This window comes from Dermochelys coriacea, chromosome 6 (genome assembly GCF_009764565.3).
Source record: "Dermochelys coriacea isolate rDerCor1 chromosome 6, rDerCor1.pri.v4, whole genome shotgun sequence".
NCBI lineage: Eukaryota > Metazoa > Chordata > Testudines > Dermochelyidae > Dermochelys > Dermochelys coriacea.
In genome coordinates, this window is record NC_050073.1 from 2879653 (window position 1) to 2905312 (window position 25660).

General features: G+C 39.7%; 1 protein-coding gene and 1 long non-coding RNA gene across 5 annotated transcripts; one reads left to right on the forward strand and one right to left on the reverse strand.

Moving 5' to 3' along the window:
* Positions 1 to 6475: 6475 nt before the first annotated feature.
* Positions 6476 to 10061, forward strand: LOC122460769. Its single transcript, XR_006282262.1, has 2 exons — positions 6476 to 6875; positions 9690 to 10061. It is a non-coding gene; the product is annotated as an uncharacterized LOC122460769 (long non-coding RNA).
* Positions 10062 to 10921: 860 nt separating this feature from the next.
* Positions 10922 to 17815, reverse strand: LOC119857583 (olfactory receptor 1019-like). 4 transcript variants are annotated; one of them, XR_006282261.1, is made up of 3 exons: positions 17691 to 17815; positions 14604 to 14788; positions 10922 to 11931 (listed from the first exon to the last, which is right to left on the reverse strand). XR_006282261.1 is itself a non-coding variant. In XM_038406711.1 (3 exons), the coding sequence occupies exon 3, from the start codon at positions 11908 to 11910 to the stop codon at positions 10966 to 10968; it is 945 nt and encodes a 314-aa protein (XP_038262639.1). In that variant the 5' UTR covers positions 11911 to 11934; positions 14604 to 14788; positions 17691 to 17815; the 3' UTR covers positions 10922 to 10965. The 4 variants fall into 4 exon arrangements, 3 of the variants coding, with proteins under 3 accessions (XP_038262639.1, XP_043373122.1, XP_038262641.1); XM_038406711.1 differs by having other exon boundaries at positions 10922 to 11934; XM_043517187.1 differs by having other exon boundaries at positions 14604 to 14814; positions 17691 to 17803.
* Between the last annotated feature and the right edge of the window lie 7845 nt (positions 17816 to 25660).

Genomic DNA, 25660 nt, shown 5'->3' on the forward strand with positions numbered 1-25660 from the left:
CCATGCAGAACACAGTGCCATCCACAGCCTCAGAAACAACTCTGACATCATAATCAAAAAGGCTGACAAAGGAGGTGCTGTCGTCATCATGAATAGGTCGGAGTATGAACAAGAGGCTACTAGGCAGCTCTCCAACACCACTTTCTACAAGCCATTACCCTCTGATCCCACTGAGAGTTACCAAAAGAAACTACAGCATTTGCTCAAGAAACTCCCTGAAAAAGCACAAGAACAAATCCGCACAGACACACCCCTGGAGCCCCGACCTGGGGTATTCTATCTGCTACCCAAGATTCATAAACCTGGAAATCCTGGACGCCCCATCATCTCAGGCATTGGCACCCTGACAGCAGTATTGTCTGGCTATGTAGACTCCCTCCTCAGGCCCTTCGTTACCAGCACTCCCAGCTATCTTCGAGACACCACTGATCTCTATCATGCATTCCTACAACTACAATACCCACCTGCTGAAGTGAAGAAACAGATTGACAGAGCCAGAAGAGTACCCAGAAGTCACCTACTACAGGACAGGCCCAACAAAGAAAACAACAGAAAGCCACTAGCCATCACCTTCAGCCCCCAACTAAAACCTCTCCAACGCATCATCAAGGATCTACAACCTATTCTGAAGGACGACCCATCACTCTCACAGATCTTGGGAGACAGGCCAGTCCTTGCTTACAGACAGCCCCCCAATCTGAAGCAAATACTCACCAGCAACCACACACCACACAACAGAACCACTAACCCAGGAACCTATCCTTGCAACAAAGCCCGTTGCCAACTCTGTCCACATATCTATTCAGGGGATACCATCATAGGGCCTAATCACATCAGCCACACTATCAGAGGCTCGTTCACCTGCGCATCTACCAATGTGATATATGCCATCATGTGCCAGCAATGCCCCTCTGCCATGTACATTGGCCAAACTGGACAGTCTCTACATAAAAGAATGAATGGACACAAATCAGACGTCAAGAATTATAACATTCAAAAACCAGTTGGAGAACACTTCAATCTCTCTGGTCACTCGATCACAGACCTAAGAGTGGCTATCCTTCAACAAAAAAGCTTCAAAACCAGACTCCAACGAGAGACTGCTGAATTGGAATTAATTTGCAAACTGGATACAATTAACTTAGGCTTGAATAGAGACTGGGAATGGATGAGTCATTACACAAAGTAAAACTATTTCCCCATGGTATTTCTCCCCCCCACCCCACCCCCCACTGTTCCTCTGATATTCTTGTTAACTGCTGGAATTAGCCTACCTGCTTGTCACCATGGAAGGTTTTCCTCCTTCCCCCCCCTGCTGTTGGTGATGGCTTATCTTAAGTGATCACTCTCCTTACAGTGTGTATGATAAACCCATTGTTTCATGTTCTCTGTGTGTGTGTGTGTGTGTATATATAAATCTCTCCTCTGTTTTTTTCCACCAAATGCATCCGATGAAGTGAGCTGTAGCTCACGAAAGCTTATGCTCTAATAAATTTGTTAGTCTCTAAGGTGCCACAAGTACTCCTTTTCTTTTTGCGAATACAGACTAACACGGCTGCTACTCTGATTCCTTAAAATTGTGGAGCTGATGGCTGAGTTTGATGCTGTACTCCAGGAGCTTCTAAGAAGTGTCATAACCCAAGAAATGTACACACACTACTGCCTTGGAAAACTATTCAAAATGAGATCATACAGTTACTGGCAACAAAAGTCAAATGGAAGATTGTGGGAGATCTTAAGTCAGCAAGATATTACCCTGTTATTCTAGACTGCACACCTGACATCAGCCATACAGAACACGTGACTTTAATGGTGCATGTTGTGTGCAGGCCACAGAATCTCACCCACCTACTCCTGCAATAAACCTCTCACCTGCATCTGAGCTATTGAAGTCCTCAAATCATGGTTTAAAGACTTCAAGGTGCAGAGAATCCTCCAGCAAGTGACCTGTGCCCTTTGCTGCAGAGGAAGGCAAAAAAACCCCAGGACCTCTGCCAATCTGCCCTGAGGGAAAATTCCTTCCTGATCCCAAATATGGTGATCAACTGAACCCTGAACATGTGGGCAAGACTCACCAGCCAGATACTAAGGAGAATTCTTTTCTGGGTAACTCAGATCCCATCCCATCCAACACCCCATCTACCACAAATAGTCAAAGATCAATTAATTGCCAAAATCATGTTAACCCATCATACCATCTCCTCCATAAATTTATCAAGCTTAATCTTGAAGCCAGCAAGGTCTTTCACCCCTACTGCTTCCCTTGGAAGGCTGTTCCAGAACTTCACTCCTCTGATTGTTAGAAACCTTTGTCTAATTTCAAGTCTAAATGTCCTGTGGAAGTAACAAAAAGTGATTTAAGTGCAGCCATCTTAGTTCTGTTGAAAACAAAGCAAAAGTCAGGCTAACTAACGCAAAACTTATAAAGGCAAAACTGGTGTAAGTGTATAAAAATTGCAAAGCAAAGCTGGTTTTAACCTTGCCTTAAAATAAAAATAAAATGTAATTGTTTAACATTTTTGCCACAAAAATATAAAAAAGTATAAACAAAACAAAGCTTTATTACATACATAATAAAAAGTTATAAATACTTGCTTTACATTGTTTATACTTTTAAAATTTGCATAAGTACACTCTGTCCAAATGGCTGTCTTTCATCTTGCAATTGCCTAAAAATAAAACTGTCTAACTTGTTACATCCAAACTAAAAGTAAGAACTTGTTTTCTTCCACAATTTGGTGCTGTGACTCGGATAGCAACGCCCGGCTAAAACAGCAGCAACTGCTACAAACCGTTCCCCTTCAAACCCCAAAGTGCCAAACAAAAGTTTAAAAAAAAAAAAAAAAAAAAAAAAAAAACCTTTAAAAATCTATACTGGGGTATAAACAAACAAAAACTAACCAAGGGGCCGTCTGTCCCTTTGGGCTCACACCATGCAAACTTATTCATTATGCAACAAGGCCAAGTGCAAAGTGGTGCTGAAAAACTTTTTTCCATGCCCCAATATAAGGTTAAGGTCAAACTTAATCAATGCTAAAAATTTTTGCTGCCTCAATAAGATTGTATTAAATCCAAACATAAAAAATTAAGGTTATAGTTAAAAAATGCATCTATTTATAAAAAATAAATAAAAATAAGTAAATGTATAAAAAGTAAATGCCGCTAACTTCAGCCACACCAGGGCCCCCACTCTCTAAGTAAAAAAGTTCTAAACGCAAGGGGGGGGTCAGCCAAACCTCGTGACCCAGCAAAAAAGTAAAAGCCTTTCCTACTTATAAGCTGCTACCTTGCAAACCCTTTCCCTAAAGTATGTAAATATCTTTTTAGCTTATAAGCCGCTAACACAGCAAACAAAATAAAATAGTTTCCCCAGTTTATAAGCTGCTAAGCGAACAGGAAATAAGCTGCTAAGCGAACAAAATACTCCCTTGTGTAATTAAATTTTTTACATAATAATCCCTCTAAACAATTCCCCCTAAAAGGTACCTTCAATTTAAATGAAATCATACTCCTCAAAAAGAGCTACAAAAACCTCCATAAGTCTCAAGTGCAAAAGCTAAAAAACTCCCCCCCAAAAGTTAAAAACTCAAGTACAAAATTTAAAAACTAAATGTAATGCAACCAAATGCCTCCCTACCCAAACTATATTGTTAACCCTCTCAGCTCTTTCATATCCCCAATTAGTTAAAGCTAAATGCAAAAAAAAAAAAAAGGGGGGGTGCAGGGGGAAGGGTTAATTTAAAAAGTCAGTCTGGCCTAAAAAATAAAAAGCTGCCCTGCATTCAAAAAATCAAAAATAGAGACCAAGCCAAGCACAAAAAATTGCTTTCAGCCCCAGCTGGCTAAAAACATTATATAAACACACATAAAACAAAAGCAAATAAGTTGTGAAACTAAAATTACATTTGCAAAGATTGGCCGCCCAGTAAAACCCAACAGTCTGCCTGTGCAATCCTAAAGCCAGTATGGTTTGAAAAAGCCAATAAGGCCACAAACAGCCGGCCTAAACTAAAATACCAAGCAAAGGTCTCTAAAAGGAATGCCCCAAAAAACCCAGGGCGTAAAAATCACTCCCAAAGGAAAAGCAAGTTCAAGAATTTGCAGCGTACCACTAAATAATCTATACACAAAACAACCTACCATCCACTTTCTCTCTCTCTCTCCTACCCCCAGGGCTGGCCAGGTTTATAAGTATAAAAGTGGATCAGGGTTTAAGTATTAACGTTTTTTCTTCCTTTAAGTGACGTAAAAGCAGTTCCTGCACTCACCACTGTGTTATTATTTTATTAATAAAGCTTTAAAATTCAGTCACATGGTGTGTTCTCTTCATCTCCGCCCCTGTGATGCTCTGGTCTTAGCCTAATTAACTAAATTGGTAACAAAAAAATCAGAGACAGTTTAAAGGGAAAAAACCCTAAACAGTGCACACCATCTATCTGTTTTATCCTTGTTCTTTCACGTTTGCTTTGTTTGGCACTGTCCCTCCTTCTGGTATTTCTTTTCCTCCTCCTGGAGAGCAAAAACAAAACAAACAAACAAAAAAACATGGACAAGGTGAAGTGCTAGTAACCTCTCCCTTGTCCACTAATGAAATTACCATACAGCCAGCATTTGCTAAAAAAAACTAAACCACTGCAGGGTAATGTGCTTGTAACCTTCCCCTGCATGGTATTAAACCACAACTGCTTCAAAAACCAGGCTCGCTCAGCTAAAAGTGCTAAAGTCAAAATTCCTAACTACATAAAACATTAAAAACTAACCCTGTTAAAAAAGGAATGCTATACAGGCCAAAAAAATTATACACTGTCCAAAAAAAACTTGTAAAACCCATGCTTAAAAAAGGTGGTTTAATTAAATTTGGGGGTTTATTCCACAGGCTGCACCCTGTGTTTTTAAATAAGTATCTTCAGCATGTATTGTCCTTTCTGATTGGCTGTTAAATAACAAATACCAAAAAGAAAAGGAGTACTTGTGGCACCTTAGAGACTAACAAATTTATTAGAGCATAAGCTTTCGTGAGCTACAGCTCACTTCAATGCATCCGATGAAGTGAGCTGTAGCTCACGAAAGCTTATGCTCTAATAAATTTGTTAGTCTCTAAGGTGCCACAAGTACTCCTTTTCTTTTTGCGAATACAGACTAACACGGCTGCTACTCTGAAACCTGTGAAATACCAAAAACACCTTGTTGCCACTGTCCCTGCCATTTTCTCCATACTATCACCCCATAACTCATCCAAATACAGACAATACCATATATTCTAACCCCCAATGGCCAAGGCCTTTCCACTTTCGTAATTTAAATATTGTTTAAAAAAATTTTTAACGTTCAAAATATCCCATATAAGCAAACAATTAAATAAAAACCAAACCGGTTTGTAAAAGTAAAGGTATATCACATGACTACAAATAAGCCTAAAAAATTTAAAATTAGTGGGTTTTATAATGGGGTTAATATAATGGCCATACATGGTCTGTAGTATATATAAAAAAGGGGTCCTTATTGTTTTTGGTGACCCAATTAGTAAATAATCAAATTAATAATTAAAAAAAAAAAGTGTGTTCTGCCACCAAAAATTTACCTGTACTTAAATAGTCCCAGTAATTAATAACCTAATCTGTACCGTATTGCAATATACCCCTTCCTATGTTATTAATGTCAATGCTTCTTAAAGGTACATAAAAAATTTTAAACAAATGTGGTATGGTATTTATTAAAAAAAGTGTGTTTAATTACGGTTAGTTAGTATTTTATGTTACATTACAAATCGTAAAATTTGTTTTGCCATATCTAGTTTCAGGTCAATTTTATATATCCAAACTGTTCCAAGGGGACTGCTATTCGGTTGGCACAACAAAGGCCATGGATCTCCTCTAGAAAAATAAAATCTGGTAAAACCTATAAAATGGTGCCATTAGTGCAACAGCAATTTAAAACATCTCAAGGCCAACAACATAATAAAAATATAAAACAGCTAAAAAAGGCCACTGGACTTATTACTAAAGCACAGTTAAACCAGGTACAGACTAAAGTTGGTAAATTACATGTTATCTCCACCCTTAGTTCAATAACCCAAAAGCTGTTAATAAAAATGGTATTAAATATCACTAAGGCAAAAAAAATGCAGTAAAATCTGGCATGTTCAAAAATTCAAAATTTCCTAAATAACCAGCTAATGGCCATTCAAAGTAATCTTAAGCATCAGGTTTGGTCCACTGCCCTTACTAGTGCTTCAAAAGTGCCATCTAATCTGTGGCCGTAAAAAACACACTTAAAAATTTTCAGAGTAAAGTTACAGGCACTCGCAGTGCTCCTTCCAAGCACATGGGCCGGTTAAAGGGGTGTGGACTCCCACATGCCAAATCCTGCGGGTCCGTAAAAAAAAAAAGCCACATAAAATTAAACAATTCACTGTAATATTTAAAAAATTAAACCACCTTGTATGCTTAGCCAATTTGTTGTCAGTGCTCCTAAGAGAACACCTAATGTTTACATAAAAATAATAATAAAAAGAAACACTTTGGTCTTTAAAGCCCCCACAGCTTCAGTGCTTACAAAAGCTAAAGCCAAAAAAAGTAGTCACTGCTTTTAACAATGGTTGTTAAAAAAAAATTAGAAAACTGAAAACTACCCTAACAAAACACCTAATTTCCCAGTTAGTAACTGCTGTGTAAATGCTGAGGCCACCACTTTGTAAAATATACATTTTAATCTCATCACTGCTGTGAACAATTACATTATTGGCCTGCAAATAAAGTCCTACAATTAAATCTTAGGTTTCAAATACCTTTTAATTAAACTACCTTAATACCAAACCAATTCCAAAACCTACACTCACTCCTACCAAAGGTTAAAAAAAATCTCTAAATTACAAGGTCAAATTTATGTACTTCATTTATGTACATATATATTTATGTACTTCAAATATATCATACTTCAAATTATATATTAAATTAAAAAACATGCATTCCACAGTTTAAAATGTGTCTATTTTATATACTAATCATAATGTAATGTGTTATGTAACTAAGGCTATAAATCAACCCCAGCAGACTGTTACAATAAAAACAGTAATGTTTTTATTGTTTTTGTGTAGTTTAAAAATAAGTTGTAAAAAAAAGTAACAAAAATACCTTTCATGTTCAAACAGTATGCTTTGTTATATCCAGTCAGTTTATAAGGCTAACCATTTAATCTAAAATTAAAAATACAAAATCTAATAAAAATAAAAATTTTAAAATGGTGGTTGTGCTAAAAAATGCACAAAAGGGGGGAGTGTAAAAAAATTTAAAAAATTAAATATAGGACTCTCAGTTGTGTTAAAAACAAAGCAACAGTCAGGCTAACGCAGAACCATAATAACGCAAAATTTGTAAAGGCAGACCTGGTAAAGCGTATAAAAAACTGCAAGCAAAGCTGTTTAACCTTGCCTTAAAATAAAAATGGAATTGTTAGGAAAAAAGGTTACAAACAAATAAAATATCAAAGTATAAACAAAGACACCATCTTATATAATCAAAGGGTATAAATACTGCTTTATAATGTTTATTTTTTAAGCAATTGCAAGGGAAGAAATACAATGGACAGAGATACAATGGACAGATACCTTTCCCTTAGTAGTTTTTGAAGTATAAACTGTTTGACTTGCTGCATTTAAACTAAAAAAAAAAAAAATTCTTCCACAGTACTAAGCCACAATTGCTCCAAAACTCACCGCCACCAAAAACCGCTCGCTCTGCTAAAACCGCCAAAGTCCAAAAATTCCTAACAAAAACATTAAAAACTGGCCCTGGTAAACAAGGCGTAGCATTATACAATGGCAAAAAAAAAAATCTTGTCAAATCCATGCTTAAAAATGTGTATTAATTGGGTTTGGGGGTTTATTTCATAGGTTGCGTCCTGTGTTTTTAAATAAGTACCTTCAGCATGTATTGCCCTCCCTAATTCGCTTTCAAATAAATACCAAAGGTGCCTTGTTGCCACTGCCCCAACCATTTCCTCCACAATACTACTACCCCCATAACACATCCAAATACAAACAATACCATATATTCTAGTAGAACCCAAGGGCCAAGGCCTTCACATTTCAATAATTTATTTAAATATTGTTTACAAAAATTTAAAGGTTCAAAATATCCCATATTGAAAAACAATTATAACAAACTAGTCAATACAAATAAAAGTATACAATATCACTACAAATAAGCCCCAAAAATCTAAAATTAAAATTAGTGGTTTTATAGTGGGGTTAATATAATAGACATTTCAGGGGTCTATAATAGGTCAAAAAAGGGTCCTTATTGTTTTGGCGACCCATTTAGTAAATAATCAAATTCATATTTAAAAAAGGGTGTGTTCTGCCACCAAAAATTTACCTGTACTTTAAATAGTCTCAGTAATTAATAACCTAATCTGTACCATATTGCAATATACCCCTTCCGATGCTATTCATGTCAATGCTTCTTAAAAGTATATAAAACTATTTAAACAACAAATGTGGTATGGTACTTTACTAAAAGAAATGTGCTAAAATACCAAGTAATAGTAATTCATGCTATATTAAAAACTATAAAATTGACTCTGCCCCTATTTAGCTTTCAGGTCACTTATATCTATCCAAACTGCTCCAAAAAAGCTGCCATTCGGTTAGCAGAGCAAAGCGCATGTTTCTTCTCTTAAAGAAAAAAAATTGGTCAATCACCTGTCAAGTGGTGCCAATAGTGCAGCAGCAATTTAAAACATTTATAAAAGACAACATAAAAAAAATCAGGGCAACTAAAAAAGGCCACTAGTCTTATTCCTAAAACACAGTTAACCCAAGTGCAAGCTAAAATGGGTAAATTACACGTCATCTCCGCCTTTAGGTTAATAACCCACAGGTTGTTAATAAAAATGGTATTAAATATCATTAAGGCCAAAAAAATTGCAGTAAAATCTGGCATGTTCAAAAATTCAAAATGTCCTAAACCACCAGCTAATGGCCATTCAAAGTAACCTTAAGCACCAGGCCTGGCCCACTGCCCTTACTAATGCTTCAAAAATGCCATCTAACTTGTGGCCGTAAAAACATATTTAAAAATTTTCAGGGTAAAGTTGCAGGCGCTCACAGTGCTCCTTCCAAGCATATGGGCCACTTAAAGGGGTGTGGGCTCCCACATACCAAATCTTGTGGGTCTGTAAAAAAATGCATATTAAATTAAACAATAGTATTTAAATTATATATTCACAATAATATTTAAAAAATTAATTCTCTTGGTATGTCTAGCCAATTTATAGTCAGTGCTCCTAAAATACCCAATGTTTACATAAAAATAAAAAGCCAAACAAACATTTTTGGCCTTTATAGCCCGCAGAGCCTCAGCGTGTACAAAAGTTAAAGCCAAAAAAAATTGTCACTGTTTATAACAGCGTTTTTTAAAAAAGTAGAAAACAAAAAGCTACCCTAACAAAACACCTGCTCTTCCAAGCAAATTACAGCTGTGTAAACATTAAGGTCATCATTTTGCAAACCATACATTTTAATTTCACCACTGCTGCAAAAAATCATTATCTATTGTCCTGCAAATAAAATCCTATAATTAAATCTTAGGCTTCAAATACCCTTTAATTAAGCCACCTTAATCTCCAACTAATTCCAAAACCTACACTCACTCCTACCAAAAGTTTCAAATAAATCTCTAAATGACAAGGCCAAATCTATGGGCTTCAAAATATATATCAAATTAAAAAACATGCCTTTCATAAGTCTATAAAGCATTTATTTTATGGACTAATTATAATGTATTGTGCTATGTAACTAAGGCTACAAAATAACCCCAGCATACTATTACAACAACAACATTGTTTTTTATTGTTTCTGTTTAATTTAAAAATGTTGTTATAAAAAAACAAAAATACCTTTCATGTTCATACTAATTATGCATTATTGTTACATCCAACCAAAAGTTATGGGCTAATCCTGATCCTTTTAATCTAAAATCAAACATACAAGGACTAAAAAATAAAAAGTTTAAAAATGATGGTTGTGCTAAAAGCACTAAAGGGGGGGGGGGAGTGTGAAAGTAAAAAAATGGGATTTAAGTGCAGCCATCTTAGTTCTGTTAAGAAAAACAAAAAACAAAAAAAACCTACAAAAGTCAAGCTAACTAACCCCTAATAACGCAAAACTTATCAAGGCAAAACTGGTGTAAGTGTACAAAAATTGCAAAGCAAAGCTGGTTTTAACCTTGCTTTAAAATAATAAAATATAATTGTAGTAAAAAAAATATTTAAAAAATGTATAAACAAAGCAGAGTTTTATGTGAATAAAATGGTATTAATACATGCTTTATATAGTTTATACTTTAAAAATTAGCATAACAGACACTCTGTCCAAACTGCTGTCTTCCTTCTTGCAATTGCCTAAAAGTAAAACTGTGTCTAACTTCTTGCATCCAAACTAGAAGAATGAACTTGTTTTCTTCCACAATATCCATTTGTTCTTGTGTCCACATTGGTACAGAGTTTAAATAATTCCTCTCCCTCCAAGGTATTTATCATTTACCTAAATTTCAGTAAGGCATTTGATACAGTGACACATGGGGAATTATTAGTTTAATTGGAAAAGATGGGGATCAAAATGAAGATTGAAAGGAATAAGAAATTGGTTAAAGGGGAGACTACAGCAGTCATATTGAAAGGTGAACTGTCAGGCTGGAGGGAGTTACTAGTGGAGTTCCTCAGGGATCAGCTTTGGGACCAACAACAATTGTCCTTTAAGCCAAATGCCAGAGCATCTTGCCAATTCTACATAGTGTCACAGACCCTCATTTGTGGATCTTGAAAACAGCAATTTCTATTATATTTTCTGTACGCAGTCAAATACAATTTAACATCACATGGAGTAGCTGAGTCGGAGAACTAAGGATACTGATACAGAGAATTCATTCTTCCATCTACTGTTTATTGGTTAAAATATAATAATGATTATAATTGCCAAGAAAAAATCTTCCTGTATATCACCCTTTTAAAGGCATCATTTACCGCCTTGTTTCTCAGGCTGTAGATCAGGGGGTTCAACATGGGGATCACAAGGGCATAAAACACAGAGGTAACCTTGTCTTGGTCCATCAAATAGCTGGAACTGGGTCTTAAATATATAAATATCAGCGCCCCATAAAACATAGCAACGACTGTCAGGTGGGAGGCACAGGTGGAAAAGGTTTTGCGTCTCCCCTTGGCAGAATGGATCCTGAGAATGGCCACGAGGATGCACATGTAGGAGATTAGGACGCCCAAGAAAGTAGTTGTGACAATTACAGTAGAGAAAGTGAAAAGTACAAGGTCAGTGACCTGGGTGTCAGAGCAGGATAGCTTCAGCATGGGGGGCACGTCACAGAAGAAATGGTTGACAACACTGGAGCTGCAGAAGGACAGACTGAATATAAATAGAGTTTGCACAACTGAATTCACAGAGCCACAGACATATGTACCAGCCACCAACAGGACACAGTGCCTCTTGGACATAATGGCTCTGTAGAGCAGTGGATTACAGATCGCTTTGAAGCGGTCATACGCAATCACAGCCAGGAGGCAACATTCACTGGTCACAAAGAAACAGACAAAGAATAGTTGTGCTGCACACTCAATGAAAGGAATGGTTCTAGTCTCTGCTACAAAGGTCGTTAGCAACCTGGGAGCTATGGCTGTGGAATATCCAATATCTACAATGGACATCTGGCTTAGGAAAAAGTACATGGGGGTATGAAGTCTGGTTTCAACCATGATTAACGCTATCATCCCAAGATTCCCCATCAGGCTGACCACATACATCACTAGGAACAACATAAAGAGGGGGATCTGTAGATCTGGATGATCTGTGAATCCTACGAAAATGAACTCTGTCACTGTGGTGTGGTTTCTCTCTGCCATTTATTCCAGAAACTCTCTCCTCTGCTGGTGAAAAATAAAAATAAGGATTACAATTAATCACGGGCCAATAAAGTATTGAGTACAGATCCCTCATAATCCTGGTGATTGTTCCTGTGAAATAGTGTATAAACATAATACATCACAGGACACTCCTAGGGAATGTTCTCTTTGTATTTCTCACATGCTTTCCATTAGATATAGGACATGTTCCAGCTACAGAAATATTGTATACTCTGTGTTAATATGCATGAAACCATCCAGTGGGTCAAATCTTCTATAAAATGAGAGAGATTATTTGCCTCCCTTCTAAACTAAACATTCCTAATCTATCAATGTACACAAATGATCAATACTATAGAGATTATTCATAGTCTTTGATTTTCTCTTCCTAATCCAAACGACCTCAAAGGGCACAAGGGATGCTCAGTGCCCCTTTTATATAGGTGCCTAAATAGAAATTTAGATTCACAAAGAGATGCTCAAAAGATAACATTTCTTATCAGTCATGATGTAGGTGTACACTCAGTAAATTTCATTGTGGTTTGTATTTGGTGGAGGAAGTTATGGGCTGGTTTGACTCCTCATTAACCAATTGACTTCAGCTGAGCTACTCTACCTTCACACTAGTGTGACTGAGATCAGAATCTGGCCAGTGACACGGTAACACAATGTGAGATCTGTGCTGAGATGCTTTGCGCCCATTATGTCCGTTTGTAATCTTTAGGATAGAAAGCAAATGAGCTGGAGATAATGTGGGAGTTTCCTAGTTACTGGAAAAACCACAGGTCTCGGGATTCTGCATATTCCCTCCGTCTTTACACCTGTGCTAGACAAGTAAAAAGAAATGAAATTTTTAGTCAATAGAGGGAACATAGGAATTTCCATACCAGATCAGACAAATGATGCATCTTATTGAGTATTGACTATCCATTGGCAGTCTCTGCCGTGTGCTTCAGGTAAAGGGGCAAAGCCCTCACAGTAGGAAGTTATTCAACAACATGCCTATAGGGGTATTTTCATCCTCCATCCAGGCAATTAGTGGTTGCATCATGCTCTGAAGCAGGAAGGTTTACATCCCTTGCAAATGTCTGTATCATACCTAATGTAACAGTTCTTAATATTCATACTGTGAATCAACCCCTCCTCCCCAAATAAAACATACAAAAAAAAAACCCTGCTCAAAAAAGACTTTACAGTTGAAAACTTCAGCAATTGAAAATTAGGAAATGCCAGATTTGTGGTTGCCTATGCAACCTTAATTCTGCCCTCTTGGTGTTTGCATTATGCTAGTCTTTAATTACATTATCACACACTGTTTTTTCTTAAAACCACTGGACCCCTGCCTTATTCAGTGTATAGGACAGACTAACTTTTGTGACTGAGTAAACAACGTAAATGATGCTCTGTTATGCAAAACTATATTATGTAATTTCCTAGGTTTTTAAAAAGACAACACTCAATTCTGTCACAACACCTCCATTCTGCATCCTCTTGGTTTGCATCTGTAACCACCTCCACTGCATTACAGACTTCTATCACTTCTGTTACAGGCCTTTGCAAGAGCAAGCTGTTTTCCTATAGATGACCAGGGAGATGTGTAGGATCTGTGGAGAGCCTGGCACAGTATTCTGCCTCTCTTCTTCTGGGGAAACTGGGGGAGAGCCTGCCCACATAAAATCCCCAGAGAAGGGAATGAACCACTCGGCCATATATGTAAAGTGGAGGTGGCTCTCTCCTGCTCCAGTCAACTCTGGTTGAGAAGGTCCAGAAGCAGTCACTATTCCAGGTGTAACATTGTCAATGTCTGCTGCTTTTTTTGGTGGTAACATGGGCCCATCTGTCTAGATTACAGGTATTATACTGGCAGAAAGCTCAAATTTTGCTCACAACTGAAACAAAAAAAATGGTGACAGTGGTTGTCAAAAGCTATAACTCAGCTAAACCTGAAGAATATTTCATGGGGAAAAAAACCCAGACAAACAAAAATGCTCTTCAAGTCTGAGAGTTTTCTCCCAACTGAAGTTCAAAAACTTGCTGCAAACAATGGAGGTGTTTTAGCTTCTCAAAAAACAAGAATACAAGAAGCTGTTAGAATGGAAAGTGCTCGGTAGCCTAATACAGAAAACACCACCAGCTCCTCCAGTAGTAAATGTCCGATTCTTTTTGTGGTTAAATATAGAGCTGATAAAGGTGCTTGATTGTGTAACCTAAACTCACACTTCATAGCTCTGTCCTCCTCCAGAGACTGGACCACACAGAGCTAACAAACAGAGACATTTTAAATCAGGTAGTTCGTTTTTTCAGATCCTGAGGTCCTGGGCTTCATCCCCAGTGCCAATGAGAGAACCAAGAGCATTGTGTTACAAGTGATATTAAGCTGAGACAGAAATATTATGTTCCTCCTCAGAACAGGCACAGAACCAGGTGTCAGAGTAGCAGCCGTGTTAGTCTGTATTCGCAAAAAGAAAAGGAGTACTTGTGGCACCTTAGAGACTAACAAATTTATTAGAGCATAAGCTTTCGTGAGCTACAGCTCACTTCATCGGATGCATCCGATGAAGTGAGCTGTAGCTCACGAAAGCTTATGCTCTAATAAATTTGTTAGTCTCTAAGGTGCCACAAGTACTCCTTTTCTTTTTGCGAACCAGGTGTCTGACAAAGTTTTCTGAGGACTCTGTGTCTGATCCTCTTACCTGCTGGTGTGTATCTTCCTTGCCCTGCAGACTGTCGGAAGGAGATGTTGTATTGTAGACTGGAATCTTGAGTTGCCTTTAATTTATGCTGTACCCATTCGGTGTGTAAATAGAGAACTTCAGTTCTTAAAATTGTCCCTGCAGCACCAGATCCTCTCTAGAATTTTTGAGTTAACACCACAATTCTTCATGCAAAAGAACACATTTGAGACTAAATAAATAAATGAAATGGCAAAATAAGACATAAGAAAACAAGAGATTATATTTTATGGTTTTCCCTGTCTGCTATTTATCTTACACTATTTGATTCTACTGCAAATAGATACCGTCATCACAAGCAATCCTGTAGCATCATGTACCTTTTCCCACTGTGTATTATTCTGAAGCAGAAAAGCCAAAAAATAAATATCAGGTCAAAATATCTGAAAAGCTGATGACAGGGAATGTAATTTAAAGTCCAAAAGGAAAAGATCAAGAGAATATTTATTCCTACTCTGTTGGAGCTGAGTGGATTAAGCCTACCTGTGGAAAAAGAGGTATGTTATCACTGATCCCAGTAGAATAGTGTAGGGCTGACACAAGGGATTCTTATGTGGTTTGGTGGCAACTAGGGACAAAATCCCTGAAGCAGCATGAACCTCAGAATGTCAGAAAAACAACAAGGAGTCCGGTGGCACCTTAAAGGCTAACAGATTTATTTGGGCATAAGCTTTCCTGGGTAAAAAACTTCCATTTCTTCAGATGCATGAAGTGAAAATTATCGATGTAGGCATTGTTATACTGACACATGAAGAGAAGGGAGTTACCTCACAAGTGGAGAGCCAGTGTTGACAGGGCCAATTCGATCAGGGTGGATGTAGTCCACTCCCAATAATAGATGAGGAGGTGTCAATTCCAGAGAGGCAAAGCTGCTTTTGTAGTGAGCCAGCCACTCCCAGTCCCTATTCAATTCTAGCAACACCAGAGGACCCAACCACATCAGCCACACCATCAGGTCTACTAATGTGCCAGCAATGCCCCTCTGCCATGTACATTGGCCAAACCGGACACCTCCTCATCAATTATTGGGAGTGGACCACATCCATCCTGATTGAATCGGCCCTGCCAACACTGGTTCTCCACTTGTGAGGTAACTCCCTTCTCTTCGTGTCAGTACAGTCATGCCTGCATCTGTAATTTTCACTCCATGCATCTGAAGTAGTGGGTTTTTTACCCACGAAAGCTTATGCTCAAATAAATCTGTTAGTCTTTAAGGTGCCACCGGACTCCGTGTTGTTTTTGTGGATACAGACTAACATGGCTACCCCCTGATAGAACGTCAGAGCTGTTCTATTTTGGAATCTGTGATTTATTATCCCCAGCCTCCAGGAGACATAAAAGACATTTTAATGATCTCTTCTAACAGGAGAGATTGAGGGAGAACCACACTAGAATATCCCATATTTCCACAGCTAGAGTGCCCACAGGAGAGGTGGGAGACCCCTGATCAAATCTCTTCTCCTTTGAGGTGGAGGGGGTAGGCATCTGGATGCTCAGAAAGAAGTAGCAGTGTGCATACTCAGAGGCTGAAACAGGCACAAAGGAGCTTTTACTGCAAGAATGTAGGTGCCAAGTGAGTTTAGGCACCTATGGGGTTTGGCCTCAGCTGAGAGGGGATTTCAGGAATAGCAATGGGGCCTGGTTTTGGATTGAGATGCCCAAAGTGGCAATTAGATTTAGGACTACAGGTTTCATCTCTGCCATGTGCCAACACTTAGATCTGGGCTACAGCCGAAAGATTTACAGGTATTGCTATATCTGTTAGGGATGTGCTTCTCCACTGTTATAGTTATACTGGTATAAGCATCAGTGTGGATGAAGTTATATCAATATGAAGGTGCCATATACTGAATAGGTCCATAGATTATAGGCCAGAGAGGACCATCGTAACCAGCTAGCCTGACCTCCTCTGTAATACAGGCCATAAAGGAAATGTTGAAAGGATTGACTCTGGTGAATCCCCAATCTGTGCATCACCACCTCCATTAGCAGGGATCATGGACTAGCCATTGCACCACAAAGCTACCTATCACATTGCATTAGTGCTTTCTCCCTAGTGCTATCCTATAACAAAACACCTTTACCCTGCTGTAGCTGAGTCTGTTCTACAGGACACAGCTGAGTGAAATTCAGAATTTCCATGCCATGGGAAAAACTGACTTGGGATGCAAACAAATGTTGACAAATCAAGGGGGAAAAAAAGCTAAACTAACAACATTTTGAACAGAATGGAAATTCTGAAAAATGCCCATTTGCACATGTCAAAATGTTTGGTTTTCAAATTTTTGATCAACATGAAACATGTGGATATTCCAAAATTGAAATGCTTCTTGTCGGTGTATTGACCTGACTTAAAATGCTGCTGCCTGCCTCAGATTGAAATTTATTTAGTTGGAAAGTTTCAGCCTGATCTGCCATTTGTGAGACCAAAGCTAGGGAAAAAGACATTGGTGTACCCACATTAAAAACAAACAAACAAAAAAAACCCCCACAGATGACTTTTCCTCTGAAAAGCTCTGGTGACCCCAAGCTTTGCAGCAGTGACTTGAAATTTGACAGGGCAGTGCCTTATGCCAGTCTCATGAAAAGCTGCCCAAATTTGACCATTTAAAAAATTGCTGCTCACTGAGGATCAATAGAGATTTGCTAGAGCTTCCCAGTTTAATCCCCCCAAGATTCCATCTGCCCTGGGCAGGTAACATCCCAGGGATTCCAGGGTCTGAGCAGGATTTTCCCAGCAATTCCAGATCTGGGCTGTTGCAGGGTCCCAAATTGGGCACCCAAAATTAGTGGCAGGTTTTGACTTTAATGTCTTTGTGCCTCAGTTCCCTACCTCACAGGGATATTTTGAAAATAAACTCAGACACTACAGTGACAAACACCATAGAAAAGCACATGAGCAAATTAGGAATTCTGTCTCCAGCACAAGGCTGGAAGAGTTTAAATAAGGCCTGGTGTAGCAGGGCCCTCTTGGCTCTTGCCCCTGTTGTGCTTACATAGTCACTCAGAAACCCTAAGGTTCAGTAACCACTGATATCATTCACTTACAGTTTCTGCTCCCCCTTCCACCATACACTGCTGGTATGCACATACACTTAAGAGGGCACAAGCACTTCCTTTCTCTCCTTTCCTCCCCCTTTAGCTGCTGTTCTCTCAGCCTTTTCTATAGCCCCAGGCTAATTGGGTGGGTAACTGTCTCCCATTCACCAACTAGGTGCAGGTTTTTCTAGCCAGCTCCAATTTGCTTCCCTTAATGGGAGCTGGTGTGACAGAGGGCTGAGTCAGCAACTCTTGCCCAGCTCTCTGTCACACCTGGGCCCACACATTGAATGATAAGGCTAAAACAAAATACTGAACAGCTGCTCACAAAGTGGGCACTTTACATTCTCTGCACTCAAGTTGGTGGGGAACTTTTTAATAAAAATGGATTTCCACCACAAATATGGATTTGCCAAATAGGAATCTTTTAATGGAATGTCTCAGTTTTGATTAAACATTTCTCAGATTCACGATTGAATTTGTGATTAAACTCCAGAGATTTAGAGAGAGCAACTCCAAAATAGCCAAATCCCAGCTATCAGGGCACTCACCTGGGATGTGGGAGACCGCTATTCAAATCACTTCTTTGCCTAATTAAAAGCAGGGAAATAGATGTATGTTTCCAATATCACAGGTGAGTGCCCTAACGTCTGCCCTGTTTTCTATTCTATGGTGCATCTCTGTCTCTCAGTCTCTCCTGTTGGATGAATAATAAAGGATTCACTGGGATACACAAAGAGAAAGTCTATCTTGACAGCCCAGTGATTGTAAGCCGGATCTGGGATGTGAGAGACCGAAGTCCAAGTGCCTGATTTGGAAAGGGGAAGAAGGAGTTGTGATCAGCTTGGTGGGTGAGATAGTGAGTTTGGGGAGAGTTAGGTGTGGCCTGGGGAAGAGCATCCACAAGAAACTGTGGGTTTGCCTAGAGGGAAGAGAGCTATGGGGAATGGTACTGCAGGTGATGGACATGGATGATGACAAACTGATGGACCCCTTTCTATAAGTGTTACTACATTCTCTCCAGCATCCTTTCTCCCCCAACCTTTTCTGTGGTGGTCAAGTCATCCTGACCCACCAGGCCATTGCTTGATGGCACTTTGAGTGGTAGTATCCGGGGCTTACGTGGAGGGCCAAGTCATATTAGTGACTGTCAGCTAGTCTCCCTGGAACTGCTGAAAATCCACCAGTTCATCCCTTAACCTAGATGAGTACCCTAACCACTGGGCTACTGGTTATTCATGGGTCAAGCTTCTCTATCTCTCACTTTCTGTGAAGTTTTTCCAGAAGATATGGTTTCATCCCAACGTAGAATGGGAAAATATTTTGAAAACTTGAATATGTTCAGGAGACAGGAAATCCTTTTCCCACCTATGTCTACTCTGTACCCACTTATAATATTACCACTTAAAATAATTATCCTTTATAACAATTCTCAAAGTTATGTTTTTGGGCCTACACCACTTCCGTAGAGATTGAGGAATACCCAAGCTGAAATCACACCTTGGAATGGCACATAGATATACCCAATGAGGGGGGAAAAATGATTTTTAGAACTTGTTACGGTCCTTATGTTAGCTATCACTTATGGTCATCTACATGTATTATTGTCCTTTGGTGCTAGTGACTCTGTAAAGTTGAGCGGATCTTTCCATTTAAAATCTAGCCTTCAAGAAGAAAAAAAGACATTCAATGACATGAATGCCTCTATAGGTACATATTAGCCCTGCAACATCTTTCTGCTTGGGATTCCCAATGTTAGAGACAGATCCTTCGTAGGACCTTTGCTTTTAGTTTCAGTGGTGCCAAGTGTCATCAACTCCCACTGACATTGATGGGAGCCAGAAGAGAAAACCAGTGTAAATGAAAACGTTCTACACCATCCATTATTGTCTATACATTTGCAAGAGATGATTTACCTCCTTTCCAAACTAATCTGATTTAACAACAGAGAGGGTGGGCAGAAGAGACATGGATGGCAAAGCCCTGTGCCCTAAGGGATATTTCTGGCACGGAAACGATTCAGATTTGGACAGTCTCTCATATTGTGGCAGAATCTCTGCACATATTTAATTGAATGCAAAACAATGCACAGTGTGCTGTGTTTCTGTAAGGAGACAGTGAACTAGCTCTAAGAGGAAGTGTGTGCATAAGCCATAATACATTCCCCAAGACTCACTATTTCACAGGAGCAGTCAGAGTTGTTACAAGGAATCCACACATGCTCCCTTTTTGGCTCCTGTTTACTTGCAAAATTTAGTTTCCCCCCCCCATACCATGGTGACACAGGTGATTTTTCTGGGATTCATGGACCACCCAGAGCTGCAGGTTCCACTCTTCATGTTGTTCCTACCAAGCTATGTTATCACACTGGTAGGGAATCTTGGGATGATTGTTTTAGTCAGGATTGACTCCCATCTTCACACCCCTTTGTGCTTCTTCCTCAGTAATCTGTCCATTGTAGATGTTGGTTATTCCTCTGTCATTGCACCTAGGGTGCTCCTGATTTCTGTAAGAGAGAGTAACAGAATCATTTCATTCACTGAATGCCCTGTGAAATTTTTCTTCGTCTTTATCTTTGTGACCAATGAATGATGCCTCCTGGCCACCATGCCTCTCTGACCGCTTCACAGTCATCTGTAACTCACTGCTCTAGAGGGTCATCATGTCCAGGAAACTCTGTGTGCTGATAGTTGTTGTGTCTTTGTGAATTCAACTGCCCGAACAATTTGTATATTCAGCTTGTCTTTCTCTTACCCCAGGGTCAGCAATCATTTCTTCTCTGACATCCCTCCCCATCCTTAAGCTGTCCTGCTCTGACATACACAACGCAATGATGTTATTCATTTCACCTTATCGACTATATTTGTCATGATTACTATACTAGTTGTTCTAGTCTCTTATACGTACATCCTCATCACCATCTGGGGTCAGATGTTGGCTGTGTGTGTGTTTGTTCAGTGTGCTGTCCCAGCTCTGTGGAGATAGCAGATCTCAATTAAACAGCCCAATAAATCCACAGACTCAATTTTCAGCAAACGCACCTGGCCAGGTTTCCTGTCAACAGAGCACAGTAATAGCACCTGGATGAATAGTCAGACCTGTATGCTTGGACGCAACTCAGTCAGTGGTGGGACTTTCCACTGCTCCCTAGGCTGGCCAAAGACACTCCCTCTGAGATACATCTGTATATACAAATACAAACAAGTGACGTATTTCCCCTGACGTATCAGAGTGACACCCTCTGACGTATTAGGGTGCCACCCATTGATGGATCCAAGGGCTGCCCATTACCTTGTAAATGTTGGTTTGATTAAAACATCTCTATCCATCATGCTGTCATCCTGACCTTATCCTTAAGATGGGTCAGCGTGCTCCTGTTATCTCTGGGGAATGTGTTTGGTATCAATGTGTTCTGGTACCACCTTTCTGGAATGTGCTGGCGTATATATTCTTGTGCCTAGCACTACTTAAGCACATGTGATTCTGCAAAATCAGCCCTGTTCTTGCCAGATTCTGTGAACAGGGCCTGCCTCTTGCTCACAGCTTGGCTTTGCTTTAGATCTGCAAAGTTTTGGTTACTTTAGCTCAGGCTTTAGGCCTCACACCAGGCCTCTGATACATGGCCTTATGTTTCAGGCCGTCTTCTTAATAGACCATCCTGAAGATCCACTCAAACCCTTCTTTACCTGTGCCTCTCACCTGACAGCTGTCACTACCTTCTATGATACTCTGATTTTATGTATTTACGACCCAGTTCTGGCTACACCTTGGACCAAGACAACATCATCTCTGTGTTCCCTCTGCTGAACCCCCGATCTACAGCCTTAGAAACAAGGAGTGAAGGACGCCTTTAGAAGGATGATATACAGGAAGATATTTTCTCAATAAATATAGTTACTGATTTTTTAAAAAATCAATAAACAGCTGTGAGAGAGGGGCAAGTTCTCTGGGTCACCATCCTGATTTCTCGGATTGCACCATTTCTTTGAATTGCACAAAATGATTGTGCATAACATCAGGCAATCCCAAGAGCAACATAAGACGGGAAGTGACCCCCCCGAGGTCATTGAGTCCAGTCTACTGCTGTTGCAGGCAGCAACATGATATGATTCCATTCATAAACTTCTTCAGCTCCACTTTAAATCACGTTAGGTTGTATAACTCCACTTATTCTAGTGGGAGGCTGTTCCTGAACCTCCCTCTTCTGATGGTTAGAAACTTTCTTCCATTTTCCAGACTAACTTTAGTCATGGCCATTTTATACCTGTAAATAATAAACAGGCCAGGGCTAGCTGACCCTGGTTTCAATCCACTGACCTCTGGGTTATTATGGGAGTAGCACACTTCCAGCATTCTACTTAGAGGGTGTCTGCAGTTTGTTGTACTCAGTAAGGCTAGACCTCAAGAGATTCTGTTTGTAAATCACAGGCCTCTTATTCTTGATTTAAAGGTGAATGGCAGTTACCATTAGTGCTTTAGGTTGGGTGCCCTCTGTAGATTGAAACTCAGGTAAAAGGATGCTGAAATCGTACAAATTCCTGAGCTGTTCTGAAATTGCATCTCAATAGAAGACGCTGTTAAATATACAGGCCCATCTATTTTATATTCTCTTTTGTTAGATTGTGCTCAACTCCTGGTGTGCTAAAATCACACAGTCTCAATTCCAGCACTACCATGACAGAATTTTAAGGAGGCCAGGACTGCAGAGAACAGTACATCTCAATCATGTGGGATCAGAGAGAGAACTCAGGGCCTGGTATGTGAAAAATATTTCCATCAAACTCATAGATCATGTGAAGTGCACTCTGATCCCAGTGAAGACTCAGATATGGACCTAAAAAAAGTCAGGGAGGGTTGTGGACAAAGTTGACAATGCAGATGATTCTTAGGGAGAACTGATTAAACAACGTCAGAATAACCACTGCATGGGCCTCTGACAAAATGCCAAGATGGAAACAGACCATCACCTAATATACCACTATTTTCATTCTCCAGTGACCTAATGTTGGGGGAAGATTATCCCACATCTGCCTACTATGAGCTTCTTACACTTTCCTTAGAAGCATCTGGTATAAGCCACTGTCATAGACAGGCTATTAGACTAGATAGACCTTGTGTCTGATCCTGTCTGGCAATCCCCATGTTTCTATGAGACCGAGGGGAACTGGTAGCTTCTTCAGGTTAGTTCAGTCATGGAACATAGATTCATAGATACTAAGGTCAGAAGGGACCATTCTGATCATCTAGTCTGACCTCCTGCACAGCGCAGGCCACAGAATCTCACCCACCCACTCCTATGAAAAACCTCACCTATGTCTGAGCTATTGAAGTCCTCAAATCATGGTTTAAAGACTTCAAGGAGCAGAGAAGCCTCCCTCAAGTCACCCATGCCCCATGCTACAGAGGAAGGCGAAAAACCTCCAGGGCCTCTTCCAATCTGCCCTGGAGGAAAATTCCTTCCCGATCCCAAATATGGCGATCAGCTAAACCCTGAGCACATGGGCAAGATTCACCAGCCAGATACTACAGAAAATTCTTTCCTGGGTAACTCAGATCCCATCCATCTAATATCCAATCTCAGGGGATTAGTCCTATTTACCCTGAATATTTAAAGATCAATTACTTACCAAAATCCCATTATCCCATCATACCATCTCCTCCATAAACTTATCCAGTAGAATCTTAAAACCAGATAGAGCTTTTGCCCCCACTGCTTCCCTTGGAAGGCTATTCCAAAACTTCACTCCTCTGATGGTTAGAAACCTTCATCTAATTTCAAGTCTAAACTTCCTGGTGGCCAGTTTATACCCATTTGTTCTTGTGTCCACATTGGTGCTGAGCTTAAATAATTCCTCTCCCTCTCCTGTATTTATCCCTCTGATATATTTATAGACAGCAATCATATCTCCCCTTAACCTTCTTTTAGTTAGGCTAAACAAGCCAAGCTCCTTAAGTCTCCTTTCATAAGACAAGTTTTCCATTCCTCGGATCATCCTAGTAGCTCTTCTCTGTACCTGCTCAAGTTTAAATTCATCCTTTTTAAACATGGGAGACCAGAACAAGAATCTGCCCCAGAACTTCCCCAAACTCTGCAGGGTTATGGTTAGGATTAAGGTTAATGTTGGGAAGCTATGAACATAAGACAATTCGCACTTGCCCTGGTGGGTGGATAATTTGATGTGCATCTGTAACACCGACAGACCCCAGTTGTCGGCTGTCAGGATCGAATTTGGGACCTCTGCAGCTTAGTACATGAGCTTCTACCACATGAGCTAAAAGCCACATGGCTCTTAACTAAGGATGTAGGGTAGACTCATTAAACTCCCTCTAAGTGGTCTCAGTGCCACCAGATGGGACAGAGCACCACACCCAGGCGGTGTGTGGGTTACATATCTACACCAGGTTACAAGTTAAGGACATGATCTGCCAATTGGATATAACAAGCCAGACTGCTGCCCCAATAAGGGGCTTTTGCCCCAAGTCATTTATGTGCTTTGGGAAATCCTATGGTCATAAGGGCCAGATCCTCTTCTTGTATAAATGGATGTAGCCCCACTGACTGGAATGACACCAATTTTGACTAGTTATGGTTCCGGTCCAATGCGTTCAGTAGCGCTCCACCTTGTATAAATGGATGTAGCCCCACTGACTGGAATGACACCAATTTTGACTAGTTATGGTTCTGGTCCAATGCGTTCAGTAGCGCTCCACCTATTTACTTTGGGGTCTCACGCATTAGCACCAATGGAGCTAATGCTGATTTTCACCTGCTGGGGATCTGGCCCCATTGATTGCAATGCAGTGATGCTAGCTTACAGCAACTGGAGCTGGAGCGCCATTAATTTCAATCTGTATCTGTGAGTTTTTTGTTGAGGTTGATGGATTTCCACTCAATTTAGCCGTATGGAATTGATTTCAATGGGGTAAAGATGCTTTATGTTCACTGGAGATATAATCACATTGATTTAAGTGGCACTCCATCAAGTTACATTAGCTGGGGTTTCTGCCCCTTTGGCATCAATGAGGTGATGCTGATTTACACTAGCTTAGAATCTGGCCAATTGTATTTCACTTAACCATCAGTTTCAATACTCATTTATATTAATGTTGCATTGAGATAAAACACTCTGAGGATTGCACTGTTTCTTCCAGATTAAATAAGAGATTCTGCTTATTTCCCTAACATAGTTTCTTGGCTTTGTAATGGCAGATTTTTATCCCCTTACCCACACTTTTTCAGCAGGTGGAAGTCCATGAGACCACTCTCACAGTAAGGGGCTATTCAGTGTAAGGACATCAGAATCGAGCCTATAGTTTCGAGATGCCCTAACATGTTGTTATGTATGGGATAAAGCCCCTTCTTGTCTGTCTTGTGCGCATTAAAATTTTTAATTTATTTGGAACCTAAGCCGATCTTGCTTTACTTGCACTGAGTAGAACTTGATCTCATTGGGGCTACTGCTATGAGTAAGTGCTAGTCAATGTGAGCAAGGATCATAGACTCACACCCGCAGTGACCTGGTTTGATTTGTCATGGCTTTGGACACAATGGGCCAAATATAGCCCTGGCATAAAAGAATGATGCCAGAGATGAATTTGGCCCGAAAGTGAAGATATTGAAAGGGGGAAAAACGGGAAAGAATAAATGCTATTGTCCAGCACTGGTTATGCCAGTAATGTTCATATTGACATAATTCTCCAAAGTTTGGAGAACTTTGTAGACAGCATCCATTATTATGGATGATAATAAGCTGCTGTGGGCCTCATTAAAACATTTTTTGAGCAATTCTCTCAATTAGGCAAGAAAACATATTGGGAATGGTTAGGTAAACAACATATGACTCATGATACAGAAATAATGTCAATATTAACACTTGCTCTGCCAGAGTAATGAATAAGTATACATATTTGTAGTTTAACTGAAGTTAAGACAATTTGCGAAGACAATTTGTACAGTGGCACCTTCTCCCAGAGAACAG

Excerpts from the sequence above, each read along its gene's own strand:
- LOC119857583 (XM_038406711.1), bottom strand. The coding sequence starts at position 11,910 with ATGGCAGAGAGAAACCACACCACAGTGACAGAGTTCATTTTCGTAGGA.